This window comes from Oreochromis niloticus, linkage group LG3 (genome assembly GCF_001858045.2).
Source record: "Oreochromis niloticus isolate F11D_XX linkage group LG3, O_niloticus_UMD_NMBU, whole genome shotgun sequence".
Lineage (NCBI taxonomy): Eukaryota > Metazoa > Chordata > Actinopteri > Cichliformes > Cichlidae > Oreochromis > Oreochromis niloticus.
Window position 1 is genome coordinate 41,053,877 of NC_031967.2, and position 15,055 is coordinate 41,068,931.

The following is a 15,055-nucleotide window of genomic DNA, read 5'->3' on the forward strand; positions in this document are numbered from 1 at the left end:
CCATCTCCTTGAGGCATTCCCAAATAATAATATATAATATAATGGAGAGATACAATCTCTCCAGCATGTCCTTGGTCTGCTCCGGGGCGTCCTCCCAGTGGACATGCCCCACCACCTCACCTAGTCATTCTAGTCAGGTGCCTGAACCAACTCAACGGGCTCCTTTCAATGTGATGGAGCTATGCTTTACTCTAAGCTTCCCTTGACTGACCAAACCCCTCCCCTATCATTAAGGGAGAGGCCAGCAACCTTTTGGAGAAAGCTAAATTTTCCTAGGTGTATCCATGATCTTGTTTTTTTTTTTTTTTATCACTACCCAAAGCCCATGACCATAGACTACGGTAGGGATGTAGATCAACTGGTAAATTGGATGCTTTGCTTTCATGCTCACCTCTCTCTTCACCATGACAGACCAGTACACCATTCTCATCACTGCGGCTACAGTTCAAATCCATTTGCCAAACTACTGCTCCCCTCTTTCCTCACTTGTGAACCAGAGCTCAAGATACCTGAACTACTCCACTCGGGGCAGCAACTGGTCCCTGAGAAACAGTAGGCCTTTTCCGGCTGAGGACAACTATTTTTTCTAGCTTGGTGCGAAAAGGTGTTGTATTGAGTCATTTTGTTAATGCTGGATTAACAAACAGTCAGTCACTGTGCTAAAAGTGTGTCATTTATTATAAATCATACATTTCCCAAAATGTAATAACCATCTGGATTTCAGACACCTTTATTCATCACTTTAACATCAGGTTCTTTTTCTGCAACAGGCTGACTCAACATCTGACTCTTCAGTTACAACATTTGCTCCTCCTACAATGACACCTGGCTTCATCTATCACTTCAGAATCTATAACGTATTCTATTAATATGTATTCTGTCCCTTGGGTTATTTCTGAAGGATGTATTTATAAGTTTGATATATGACGGGTCATAGTCATTTGTTCTGTAAGTAATTTAATCAACGTGTCAATATGTTTATTCCGATCTTCTCATGGCAAAGTTTGGCGAAACGATTGATTGTTGTCACTTATTAGTACCTTGTCCAGTAAAGTGGTGACCTTCTTGTATGTTTAGGGAGTTTGTTATATTACTAGTGTAAGCTAGATGTTGGTGCTTTGTTTAACCTGCTATTATGAAACATAGCAGCTTATTGTTTTTGCTGTACTACTTGACGTGCTATGTCCATTTATTGTTAATGTTGAGATCTTGTATTGGTTGTTTTCACATGGCAACAATATTGAATGTATCATTTGTGTATTTGAATGGAGACTAAATACACCTTACTCTGTTTCTATTATTACAGTATTACAAGACTGAAAGTATTACAAATGGTACATCAGTAAAGCTCCGAAGAATTCGACACAGTCTCCTGAGTGATCACTGAAGCCATTTAATGTTTAGCTCTTTGCATAAGCTAAATAGTAACATTTAGCTGAGGGCAGAGGATTATGATATGATCTATTATGCCGATAAAATGTAATTTTTTTGTACAGCAGCCACAGACCAACAACAGAGTCTCCACCAGGAGGCAGCAGCAGGTTATAGACTAGAGAGTTGCATCTCTTTTTCAGCTTCATAAAGTCTCTGTGAAATCTCAGAAATGTAATTTATTTTCAAAAGAAGAACAAAACTATCTAATTGAAGTACTTACGTACATTTTAACTATGACAACAATCAGTTAAAACAACTACATAAGATTATTTTGGCATAAAAATAAAACAAAAATATTGTTTCAAGCTAATCAAAGCTAACTACAAAGAATATTGACTAGAGCAAAGATTAGACATGTGAGAACAGAGAGCAGACATCTGGCTCTGGCTCTGCAGTGAACTCTAAAGAATGCTGTTGGCCCTCACAAATAACCCAGGGAAGTATTTAAAGCGTGCTGATTCATTTTAAAAACGGTATTCCTTCTGCTCTTTCTTGTTTTTACAGAGGAGAGATGACACGAGAGATGAACATATCTATCTATGTTTATATATATATAAAATATATATTTATCATTTTAATAAATGACAAATTAAAAAGGCATGAAAATTTTTTTGTGTCGAAAAAATATCGAACCGAACCGAACCGAACGGTGAACTTTGTGTATCGTTGCACCCCTAAAATATATATATATATATACATGGTAAAAATGGTAAATGGCCTGTATTTATATAGCGCTTTACTAGTCCCTAAGGACCCCAAAGCGCTTTACATATCCAGTCATCCACCCATTCACACACTGGTGATGGCAAGCTACATTGTAGCCACAGCCACCCTGGGGCGCACTGACAGAGGCGAGGCTGCCGGACACTGGCGCCACCGGGCCCTCTGACCACCACCAGTAGGCAACGGGTGAAGTGTCTTGCCCAAGGACACAACGACCGAGACTGTTGGAGCCGGGGCTCGAACCGGCAACCTTCCGATTACAAGGCGAACTCTCAACTCTTGAGCCACGATCGCCCAGATATACCAATATATATATATATATATCTGTGTGTGTGTGTGTGTGTGTATCTATCTATCTACCTATGTTTATATCTATCTATGTTTATATATATATATATATATATATATATATATATATATATATATATATATACATACATACACATATATATAGATTTAGATGAGAGTGGGGGCCAGTTTACTTTTGGTTACATCATTTTAGCAAAATACACAAACAAATTCATTTTTACAAATGTTTACAAAACAATACCAAGTCACATAACTCAAGTGTTTACAGCTTAATCTGTCTGTTTTTTAAATTCTTTATTCTTCAAAATATGAAGAAATAAATAGAAATAGATGACAACCCAGCACCTCATTACCCAAATCTACATCAAAACGTGAGTAAACATGAGTGCCGTTGTGTCCCCTTAGATTATTTCCAGTAATTTGCTGTGAGTTGTTTCATACAGAGACCCAAAGTAATTTCTCCTGCCTCAGCCTGGAGAGTGTACACTGGTTCTGTTTACAATACTCCTAAACTCATTATAAGTGTGTGAAACTAAATAAAACCTAGGTCTGGCAGCACTAATAGGCTGCAGACAACAAACATCCATCTACAGAGTTTACACTGGTTTTGTTTACAGTACTCCAACGCTCATTATCAGTGTGTGACACTGAATGACATCTGGATCTAATAAGTTGCAGACACCATACATCAATCACCTGTTTCTGAAGTGCTATATAAATATGTTTCACCCAGTACTCGACCTGGGTGAAACGTCCTCCTCTGGCGTAAGTTATCAGGTGAGACAGGCACTTTTTGAAGTAGGTGTTCGCTACGATGAGTTTGTGGGCTTCAGCAAAATTCTGGACTATGCAGCCTTCTTTGTTACGTGTACCGTGTTCTTGTCCACCATGATGTTGTTTGTAGCCATCTCTTCTGGCCCCCACATGACCATTTAGGTCGCCACCTATGACCAAGCCTTCTGGCTGGACTGAACACAAAATTCGTCTTTGGACTCATCCGAGCACTTGTGGTGTGTAGCAGCAGACCACTTGCAGAGCTGTCTTTCCGGAGTCTGTTTCGATTGACATGATGCTGATTTCCTTGGCTTTCGCTCCGCTCCATTTTGTCTCTTGGACACAGGCGATATCGATGCGGCGGGTCTTCAGGGCAGTGGCCAATTCTTTATTTTCCTTTGTCTGTATCAATTGAAATAATTACACACTATTTAATATTAACATATTAGTAAACTCTTGATTTATCCTTTGTAAACCATTAATCCTCTAGTATATAATTCATAAACACATAGTAACAAATTATATATTTAAGTAACTGCACATTTAAAAAATACAATATGTGATACAAAACTGATTGTTTAGACTTGTGTTAATAATTAGTTTGTGGTTAATCGAGACAGCTACTAGTTGTTAGTTAAGTTTTTTATGTGACCGCATCTAAAGTGAGGGCTGTCTGTGCTTTACAAAGCATTTATAAATTAATTTAAAAAGGTCAGCAGTACCTCAAGACTCAAACAAGTCATCATTATCTTCACAACAGAAAAAAACAAAGCACAAAATGATACAAAACATATATAATCATGCTTCAAACACAACCAACTTCCTATCTCCAAAAGTTGAATCTGTTCATCTGGACATAGCGTTTTGTGGGAGAAACATTTCGTCACTCATCCAAGTGACTTCTTCAGTCTCAGCTGACTGCAGGTTTCCCCAAACCTTATAAACAGGATGAGTGACGAAACGTTTCTCCCACAAAACGCTACGTCCAGATGAACAGATTCAACTTTTGGAGATTTACTTTCTTGGATGATTGAGAATGCATCAAAACCAACTTCCTAGTTTATAGATGACTGAAATGTAAGTAAGACCAGAGTCTAAGGCAGGGGTGTCGGAATCCAGGCCTCGAGGGCCGGTGTCCCTGCAGGTTTTAGATGTGTCCTTGAACCAACACAGCTGATTTAAATGTCTAAATTACCTCTTCAACATGTCTTGCAGTTCTCCAGAGGCCTGGTAATGAACTAATCATTTGATTCAGGTGTGTTGACACAGTGTGGGATCCAAAACCTGCAGGACACCGGCCCTCGAGGCCTGGAGTTTGACACCCCTGGCTAAGGCTATAAGAGAGATTTAAGAGAGAGAAAGACACATGTAAATGTACTAAAGCTCTTTTGATCAAAATAAAACATGAGTAAGGTTATCACGAAACAACAGCTAATGTTTCAGAGATTCATGAACTAGTGTAAACACCATAAACAAGTGGCCATTAAATGAAAACTGTTAATGCAGGAAAAATGTTGGTGGGATGTTTGACAGTGTAGAATTCCCTTAGTTTGTTCGCCAACCTCCTTGTAAAATTTAACGCATATTTATGAAACCTTAAATAACATGCCCACATAAAATTAGCTCACATCTCAATCATTATATGTATAAATGAGGCAGCAGCAGGTTGTAGACTAGAGAATTGCATCTCTTTTTCAGCTTCATAAAGGCTGAGTGAAATCTCAGAAATCTAATTTATTTTCAAAAGAAGAGCAAAACTATCTAATAGAAGTACTTATGTACATTTTAACTATGACAAAAATTAGTTAAAACAACTACATAAGATTATTTTTGACATAAAAATAAAAACAAAACAAAAACGTTGTTTCATGCTAATGGAAGCTAACTACAACTTCTATTTCTTCGTGTTTTTACAGAGAAGAGATGACACAAAGATGACTGGAAAGTGATGGTTCAATAAGTTTTATTTATGGTTACATATAGAATGCAGGCTTTGTATATTGTTGCCAAGGTATTAACTATATAAACTATATTGAACAATATGATGGATAGATATGTCTGCTGATTTCAGCAGGTTCCTAGATAAACATGAACCTGCTGGTCTTTTTATCACTAAAGAATGTCCACATTGTGAATTAGTAGTTACAAGTGATCAAGTTATACAAGTGATCATATTCTGCTCAAAAATGTAAAACAACACTTTGAAAACACATCAGATCACAATAGGAAAAAAACATTCTGGATATCTAAACTGATATGGATTGGGTAATGAGTTAGGAATTAAAGGATGCCACATTTCATCACTCCCCAATCTTGGGCTCAGCCCATTGTTCCTTGAGTGGTGCTAGTTTCCGTCATTATGCAAATGTACTGTTTACAAGATTGAGGAAACCTGCAGTCAGCTGAGACTGAAGAAACCACTTGGATGAGTGACGAAACGTTTCTCCCAATGAAAACATTAGGTCCAGATGAACAGAATCAACCTCATCACACATAGCAGTAGTGCTGGGAGTAACTATAGTATTTAGGTTGTTATTGTCTTTTTGCTGTAGTTGTTGAGATTAGCTTTCTTGGAGTAGCTGTTGCTAAGATTAGGTTTTGTAATATTAGAAGTTGTTTCCATAGTTGTAGAGGCAGTGTGAGCAGCAGTAGGTGAGGGACTTCTATTTGTGGCAGCATTTGCCACTTATCTGTAATTAAGTGTAAAAACTGTACAGTACTCTATTTTTGGTAACCATTGTCCTTGATGTAAATATGTAAAAAGTCGTGTATGTTTCTGTTCTGTGGCCTGTGTCCTGTTTATTTATATATGTGTTTTTCTTGCTGCTGTTACAACCAAATTTCCCCTTGTGGGACAATTAATGGATTATTCTATTCTATTCTATTAATTTGGGCATAAGAAGTACAAATTAAGTTTGTTCATATCGGCTTAGAATCATGTGTTAGTTTTGGGTTTAATAGTCATGATGGATTCCTGTGAAAACGCCAGAGAAAAACCGGCGACATAGGCGATAGCACTGCATTGTCTCACGAGACATTGTCCTCACTGAGGACAGTGCCTCAAACCTGTTTCCACATAAGTCAAAGCACCCCCGCAACCCTGATTTGGTTAAATGGCCAAGAAACTGGATGTAAGGACGGATGCTACAGTATGTTTGGGGTGCAGTAATTCTGGGAATAGTGTTTGTTGTTATCTTGGTGGTTGCAGTTGTAGAGATAGTGGGGAAAGCAGTAGCTGATGTAGTGGGAGAGGCAGATGTATGTAAAGGTGGGAGTAGGCATTGGCATGTTTTAGGAAGAGCTTTGTAATAGTCAGCAACAGTTTCACTGAGAGGACATGAAGTTTCAGGAAACACCTTGATTCCCAGTTCTTGATAAAGTTCATTCAAAGTTTTTGTCTTCATAAATATAGGCTCAGATTCTGCAGTGTTGTCGCCCCAGTGGGCACTCGCTAACCACTTTTTGTTATTGCGATTATAACAGCAGAATGCTGACCAAAGTATGGATGGTATGTTGACCCTGTTTTTGAGTTTATTGTCCCCGCTAGGCACTGATCCAGTCACTACAAATCCTTCAAGGACATTATTATTGTTGAAGCAGTAGTTTTTTAGCACACATTTGATGCATGTCTCCATTCTCTCCCAGCTGCCGCTGTTGAAAGTAATGGCTTGTGGCACAATGTTTGTAAAGGTGAATGTTGAGATTTTATCATTGGGGTCTTTTGCATGACAAGCTGGAAATAGATGGCCTCTGTTATAATCTTTGTTATCTTTATAATCATAGTCACAGGCCTGATTTAGGTATTTCTCATCCCTCATGTTGTTGGTGTCTCTGTCTTCTAGCTGTAGAATATGGAAGACTCAGTCAGTGGCACTGATACTGTACATCAACATGACATCATTGCATACGTGTTTACAAATATTAGTAATTCAGCAAAAAAACTGATTAATTTCATAAAACACTTTAGATTTAGTGAATTTCAGTGGTCTATGCTACTTAAATCAGTAAAAAATAAAACATTTAATAAAATAAATAAATAAGACAACATCACAATTTGTGTGATAAAGACTAAGTGGCATCTATGATAAAACAAACTCATGCTTATATTCTGCTGACTGTTGATTCATTTCATTTCAATTTGATTCAACTGTATTTAGATAGCACCAAATTACAACAACAGATTTCCTCAGGGTGCTTTATATTGTAAAGTAAAGACCCTGCAATAATACAGAGAAAACAGAAAACCCCAACAATCAGTCGACCTCCTTTAGGCAAACACATGGTGACAGTGGGAAGGGAAAACTCTCCAGTAGAGTCAGACTTAGTCAGGGGCAGCCATCTGCCCCGACTGGTTTAGGTGAGAGAAGGAAGACAGGACAAAGAGACACTGTGGAACAGTGCCAGAGATTAATTCTAACTGATAATTCACATAGGTGTATAAACACATAGTGAGTTGAAAACATGACTGAAGACGAAACACTTAATGAATCATTGGAATTCTCCCCATAGTCTGAGAGCAAAGTGCTAGTTGATTAAGGGACTCTCTCATCCTGTAACTGTAACTAACAGTATGTGAAGCACATTTATTTCAGGCTTTATTAATACTAAAAGACATAAAGATGGAGGATACCTGTGGCTCTATCATCCAAGGTGTTTCGGGTCTTTTCTGTGTAGTCTCTCCTGTGTACTTATAGGCAGAAAACACTGGAATCCTGTTCTCAATGTCATAGAGGGTAAGAAATTTTTTGCTGTTTCTGTAGGTCTGGCAGATGGGTTTGTATCTGTTCTGGTCCAGGATGTTGTTGCCGTTCAAGATGTCTGGGATCTCTGGTGGCTTTGCATCAAGAAGGAACTCATTACAGTCCGACACTGAAGACACCACCTCTGTCAGTGTGGGAACGATGGGCAGGATGACAGTGAAGAGCAGGAAACACCACATCCTTGAAGATGTAGTCATCATACACTGTGATTGTTTTGAGAAGAGAGTAAAAAAACAAAAAACAGATAAAAGTAGAAGTTAAGTACAGCTGGTTTTATAGGCTTTGCCATGTTACTCCTCTGAAACCTTCACAACATGATGATAACTGCTCAGAAAATTAAGGGAACACTCAAAAGATTGTACCCTTTGAATTACTCTTAGTTACATCATTTTAACAAGTTACACAAACAAAATCATTTTTACAAACGTTTACAAGGTAATCAGCAACACAGGGAACTGTCCTCTCCCCCTTCCTCTTCACCCTCTACACCACAGACTTCAGCCACTGCACAGAGACCTGCCATCTTCAGAAGTTTTCTGATTACTCAGCGGTGGTTGGATGCATCAGCAGGGATGATGAGACGGAGTACCGGGCTGTGATTGACTCCTTTGTCACGTGGTGTGAGCAGAATCATCTGCAGCTCAACGTGGCAAAGACCAAGGAACTGATCGTGGACTTCAGGAAGACCAGGAAACACTTGACCCCTGTTTCAATCCAGGGGGTCAGTGTTGACATTGTGGAGGACTATAAATACCTTGGAGTACATATCGATAATAAACTGGACTGGGCTACAAACACCACAGCACTTTACAGAAAGGGCCAGAGTCGTCTCTATTGTTTGAGGCGACTGAGGTCCTTCAACATTTGCCAGAAAATGCTCAGGATTTTCTATGAGTCTGTTGTGGCCAGTGCGATCCTCTATGCTGTTGCATGCTGGGGGAGCAGGCTGAGGGTTGCAGATGCCAACAGACTCGATAAACTGATCCGTAAGGCCAGTAATGTTGTGGGGATGGAGCTGGACTCCCTCAAGGTGGTGTCGGAGAGGCGGATGTTGTCCAAGATAAAGACAATGTTGGATAACACCTCCCACCCACTCCATGACATGCTGCTCAGTCACAGGAGCACGTTCAGTGAGAGACTGAGATTACCGAAAAGCACCACTGAACGACACAGGAAGTCATTCCTGCCTGTGGCCATCTCCCTGTACAACTCATCCACTTAACACACATGTTTCTTTTTTCTTTTTCTTTCTTTTTCTTTTTTAGCTATTTATTAATAAACGACTTACTTGTACTATTCTTAGTTAGTGTATTGTCTGTCTTGTTAATGTCTGTTTATTATGGAGCACTGTAACAAAAAAATAATCAATAAAGTATTCTGATTCTGATTCTGATTCAAAACAATAACAAGTCACATAACTCAAGTGTTTACAGCTTAATCTGTCTGTTTTTTAAATTCTTTATTCTTCAAAATATGAAGAAATAAATAGAAATAGATGACAACCCAGCACCTCATTACCCAAATCTACATCAAAACGTGAGTAAACATGAGTGCCGTTGTGTCCCCTTAGATTATTTCCAGTAATTTGCTGTGAGTTGTTTCATACAGAGACCCAAAGTAATTTCTCCTGCCTCAGCCTGGAGAGTGTACACTGGTTCTGTTTACAATACTCCTAAACTCATTATAAGTGTGTGAAACTAAATAAAACCTAGGTCTGGCAGCACTAATAGGCTGCAGACAACAAACATCCATCTACAGAGTTTACACTGGTTTTGTTTACAGTACTCCAACGCTCATTATCAGTGTGTGTTTCTGTTTCTGAAGTGCTATATAAATATACTTCAAAAAGGCAGTATCGGTTCTCCTCTCATGCCTTAGGAGACATTATAACCAAATAATAACCTCCAGCAACCACACATTAATAACCTTCTTCTATGTATTCACTATAATATTCATGTTACATATGAGAGCATGAAACTACGCTGACAATTTTAAGGTTTTACATATCAGGATAATAAATAACATGGTCCTCAACATGTACTAAAACCTCATATGAACAACAAAATACAACATATTACAAAACTTATTTAACAAAATAAATAAATAAATAAAACCAAGCCAAAATACAGAAACCCGGTCAAGGTAGTGAACTTATAAACTTTAATAGATTGTCATATATATCTGGGAATTTTAATAGACTCTAAACTCTCCTTTGAGTCCCAAATAAAGAAGGTATGCAATGTAGTTAGATTTAATCTTGTCAGCTTTAAATACATATGCATTAATATGTCTATTCATGCAGTAAAATGTACATGTATTCCATTTCATTACAGTCTGGCTTTAATGCTTTAAAACCATTACAGTCTTCATATAACGGAACACTGACAATCTTTGATAAAAGGCTCTAATGGTACCACCACTGTTTAATTTTAGAGTACATCTTACTGAGCTTTGAAAATCTTAGTAAATACATGAATATTTATCTTATTTATACAAATTTATACAATATGACTCCTCAGCCCTTTAGTCAATTTATTATCACTGGGGTAAACAGAATCCAAATTACAGTATTTTTGGCTAGATAGGACTGTAGAATTCCTCTGAGAAAGAGTTTTAAATTTGTTAAAAATCGTTTTACCTTTTATTTGTTTTTCTAATGTTGATATTATATATCGGATTTGTTTGTTGCTTTTTTGTTTGTTTCGTTTTTTTGTTTTGGGATTTTTTTCTTTGTTTTATTTTGGTTCCTTTTAAAATCTAGCAAGGGACTAAGGACAAAAATTGTCCCATGGCTAACTCAGCATTCACAGAATTACAGATTTATTAACGAAACTGCTATGAAATAGACACATTAAAATCAATCTAATGGTCCCTCGCTATAATGCAGTTCACCTGTGAAAAAATTGTGTGTGCAATTTTGCAATTTTTTCTTTTTCTTTCTTTTTTTTTTTTTTTTTTTTTTTTTTTTTTTTTACAGCGCATTGTGTTCTGCATCCTGATTGGCTGTTGGCATTGTTGATCAATCTCGTGCCAAGTCTCCTGTACAGTACAGAATGCGTTCAGCTTGTCAAACATACATACATCTTCGGTCGCTAGCAGTGTGACTCTGAAGTGCTGTACTGTATGTTTGTAAGTTTTCTCAAAAAAACACAACTGTGTCGACAAAATGTTTTGTACCGCAGGTGCCTTTGGCTTCATTGTATAACACTGGACTTACTTTTCTAGAAGGTCTGAACTTTGAGAGAAAAGTAAGAAAATGTTCATGTCTGTCTGAGAAAAGTGCCCGCCGGCGGGCCCAGTTTACAGGCACTGTTTAAATGATGCTAACTTCGTCATCGTTTATGCTAGAGCGAAAATGCAAACAGTTTTGAAAAGAAGAGAAGCAGGGCTTTACGGGGATATGCGGTGCTTTACGCTAGCATGAAGCATACACAAGCTAATCCTGTTTGAACACGGAAGGAAAACTCAGCCTCCAATTTTACCAAGTGCGTATTACGCACCGTAACTCTTCAAGCTTTTGAGCGAGTGAAAGCTGAGAAGACGAGCTTTACGAGACTTTAGGGGACTTTACGAGACTTTACAGTGCAAAAGACTGTCCAATCACAGACAAGTATTGGTGACGCACGGAGCAGAGAGACCACTGGCCACCTGAAGGATCCAAGGAAAGCATGGCAACCCAGGGAAGGTGAAAGTGCACTCTGTGCAAAAGAAAAACTCCCTGGCAGTGTGAGCAGTGCAGTGTGGGTCTCTGTCTCCAGGTGGATAGGAACTGCTTCAGAGTCTTTCACACAGGCCCAAAAACGCCTGGACATTTGTAATATAAAAAGGCCAAAAAATGAAAAACTGAAAGAGCAGGGCTAAAAAACTTTTTTGTATATATTTATTATAGTTCATATTGCAAGTTGATGTTGTGTTATATTTTGTTCATGTTGAATATCAGTTTCCACTTAATTATAAATCTCAAAAAACAAAGTTCGTTTTTGGTTTTTTTCCCCTTTAAACTGTTGTTCCATTGCCATAACAATAAAATAATGTAAAATGTCTGCCAGGTATTGAAAGCTGAGGTTATTCTGAAAAAAGGGGCAAAAGCATTCACTTATAGTATGATTTCTGGCCCTTTTACAGCCAAAAATTCCAAATAAGTCCAGGCGGCCTAAATGATGCTTGGTCAATAAAGGGTTAAGATATCTATGATAATTGTAAAAAAAAAAAAAAAAAAATACTTCGCGGATTTCACCTATCGCAGGTTATTTTTAGAACGTAACTACCGTGATAAACGAGGGACACTATATTTAAAAAAATTATGAAACAATTAATATATCTGTTACATTGGATTGCTATTGGTAGAACGTTCTACAGACAACGAGTCTTTTTATTGTTTTGATGTTGTTTGATTTGTTCGTTGTTGGCTGTATAACAAATAAAAACAAAAGTCAATTTTATTATTGTCTGAAGTTGTAAAAACAATGATATGTAGTATAAATATATATTTATTTGATGTTTTTTGTATTCTTTTTGACAACATGCATAATATAATAATACTAATAAAAACCATACAAATAATATTATTAATATGGGTTTATAGGATTTGCGTATCAATGAATGAGCCCCCCGGCTTTATCATTTTAAATAATTACACACTATTTAAAATTAGTAACATATTAATAAATTCTGAATCCATACTTTGTAAACCATTAATCCTCTTTAGTATATAATTCATAAACACAAAGAAACAAAGTGTAGGTATGATAGGTAGCACAAAATCATACAGAACATATATATATATATATATATATTCATGCTGCAAACACAACCCACTTCCAAGTTTATAGATGACTGAAATATAAGTAAGACCAAGTCTAAGGCTATAAGAGAGATTTAAGAGAGAAAAAGACACATGTAAATGTACCAAAGCTCTTTTGATCAAAATAAAACATGAATAAGATTATCATGAAACAACAGCGAATGTTTCAGAGATTCATGAACTAGTGTAAACACCATAAACAAGTGGCCATTAAATGAAAACTGTTAATGCAGGAAAAATGTTGGTGGGATGTTTGACAGTTTGGAATTTCCTTAGTTTGTTCGTCAACCTCATTGTAAAATTTAACAAATATTTATAAAACCTTAAATAACATGCCAACATAAAATTAGCTCACATCTCAATCATTATATGTATAAATTTGCATCCAAATATGTTGATAGTCATATACCTAGTTTCTAAATGAGATCAAGAACCATTAATAGGTCCTTTGTTAATTTCATAAAGTATAAAAATGTTGTCATTAATCACATTGTATGTGATTCTATTAAACACTACTCAACTATTTTTTATCTCTCTTTATATATCTTTTCATACTGCAACAGCAAAGCTTTGAGAGCCTGATAACATTATTACACCAATACTTACCCTGTTGAGCAGAATATCTATAAGCGAATCTGTAACCTAAATTAGCAAACCCTCTATTTAAATAGACATTTGTGGAAAGAGGCCTGGCTAAGAAGTTATATCTTTGATTGATGAAAAAGATAATGACTTTAATTACTTTATGATAGAACAAAGGAATGTAGAAGTGACTAAAAATATTAAAGGCCTTTCCTGGTCCATATTCTTGTATTTTTGGATAACTGTTGATCAGTGAATAATTAAGCAGTCATTTCAATTATTAAAAAATATGCCAAGAAAACTCACCAGCTTAAATTAGAGCTTCACAAAACCTGCTTAAAAAGATCAGGAAGCGCTGTCATTCAGTAGGGGCCAACATAAAGAAGACTAATGCCATGAAGGAGGTCTGAGTTTTATATCCAGTGGAGGTGTGGCAATGCTCTGTGGCGTGTCCAGCGGGGTGGCCTGGGGGGGGCACAGGCCACCCCCCCAACCAGACTGGCCACCCCAGGTGCCACCCCGAAGCCACAACAATAAAATCCAATGAAATATCAAATGTACGATTATGTTTTCACAGTAAAGCTCAGATATCCGAGTGTAAGTGAATGCAGCATCGGCTTCTGCGCTATGAGCATCATGTTAGCAAAGGTAGGAGAGCCAAGCAAGAAAGAGGCACCGCAGAAAACAGTTTTTCGGCGAAAGATTAACAGTTTAACATAGCTGGATTGGCCATCGAGGCGGAGCTTCCACAGCGGCTAGCAGGTGGATGAGAGAAGGGGAGGCAGGAGGAGGAGAGACCCGAGGCAGCCGCCAGTCCGAGTGTCAGGTGAACTGAACTTCAGGTAAGAAGTTATGACCTGCAGTCTGTCTGGGTCAGATATAAACCAAGTTTAGGTGGAGTTTATTTTCGTTGTGCTGACTTTTTACAGTCCGTTACAATAACTCCTACTGGTGCTATCTAGTATGACGGAGTTTCTATACAGCTGGGTGGGTGCTGTGATGTTACTGATAGTGAACTTTATTTTATTCATAAGTTTAGTTAGTAGAGTTGCCAACGGCTCCTTAAAAAACGGAATGGTCCCTCATTCAGAGACAATATTACAGATTTTGTATTGAGCTGAGAACAGACGCAGTTTGTCCCATACTTAAGCTAGATTGAGAAAAAGACACAAAGCTGGAGTTATTCTGTGTCTTTATGCTGCACAGCTGCCTCTTCTTCTCTCATTGTCTCCCCTCCCTCTCCCGTTGCTACTTCAATCATAAAACTGATCAATGATCAGCTGATCGGCTTTTCTCTCTTGGTTGTTGATCTCCCACTTTGCGCCAGAAAGAGGAAACCAGCAGATGTCACGCTAAACAACAGCAGCACGTTTAAGCTTGATCAGCTGTTGTTAGAATTTATTTAATATTAATTTCTAGTATCAGCTGATGTTTGCTGGAGCCACAGCTGTAAAGCTGCTGGTCATGATATCGGTTTGGTTATCTGGTGAGAGGGAAACATGCAGATGAAACCAGGAGATGTCCTTACTGAATCATCAGAGCTGAACAGGTGATGGAGAAACAGGTTTACCTTTTAGGTGACATGAATGAGTTGAAGTTATGAACTGTTTCTGAGAGACAAATAACACCAGGATCCTTTTCTATGTAGCTGACAGCCAGTAACTGTGCA

The 15,055-nt window shown here is 37.7% G+C and overlaps 1 protein-coding gene and 2 long non-coding RNA genes across 3 annotated transcripts; 1 reads left to right on the forward strand and 2 right to left on the reverse strand.

The window, feature by feature from the left end:
* The first annotated feature begins 263 nt into the window (after window positions 1–263).
* On the forward strand, window positions 264–956 carry LOC112846189 (uncharacterized). The gene is made up of 2 exons (XR_003219044.1): window positions 264–594; window positions 771–956. It is a non-coding gene; the product is annotated as an uncharacterized LOC112846189 (long non-coding RNA).
* Window positions 957–3,177: 2,221 nt separating this feature from the next.
* Window positions 3,178–4,496, reverse strand: LOC112846190 (uncharacterized). The gene is made up of 2 exons (XR_003219045.1): window positions 4,436–4,496; window positions 3,178–3,642 (listed from the first exon to the last, which is right to left on the reverse strand). It is a non-coding gene; the product is annotated as an uncharacterized LOC112846190 (long non-coding RNA).
* A 690-nt stretch (window positions 4,497–5,186) lies between these two features.
* On the reverse strand, window positions 5,187–13,790 carry LOC100699066 (uncharacterized). Its single transcript, XM_005461189.3, has 3 exons — window positions 13,693–13,790; window positions 7,871–8,203; window positions 5,187–7,082 (listed from the first exon to the last, which is right to left on the reverse strand). Exons 2-3 carry the CDS (start codon window positions 8,198–8,200, stop codon window positions 6,195–6,197), a joined length of 1,218 nt encoding a protein of 405 aa, XP_005461246.1. The 5' UTR covers window positions 8,201–8,203; window positions 13,693–13,790; the 3' UTR covers window positions 5,187–6,194.
* Window positions 13,791–15,055: the final 1,265 nt, after the last annotated feature.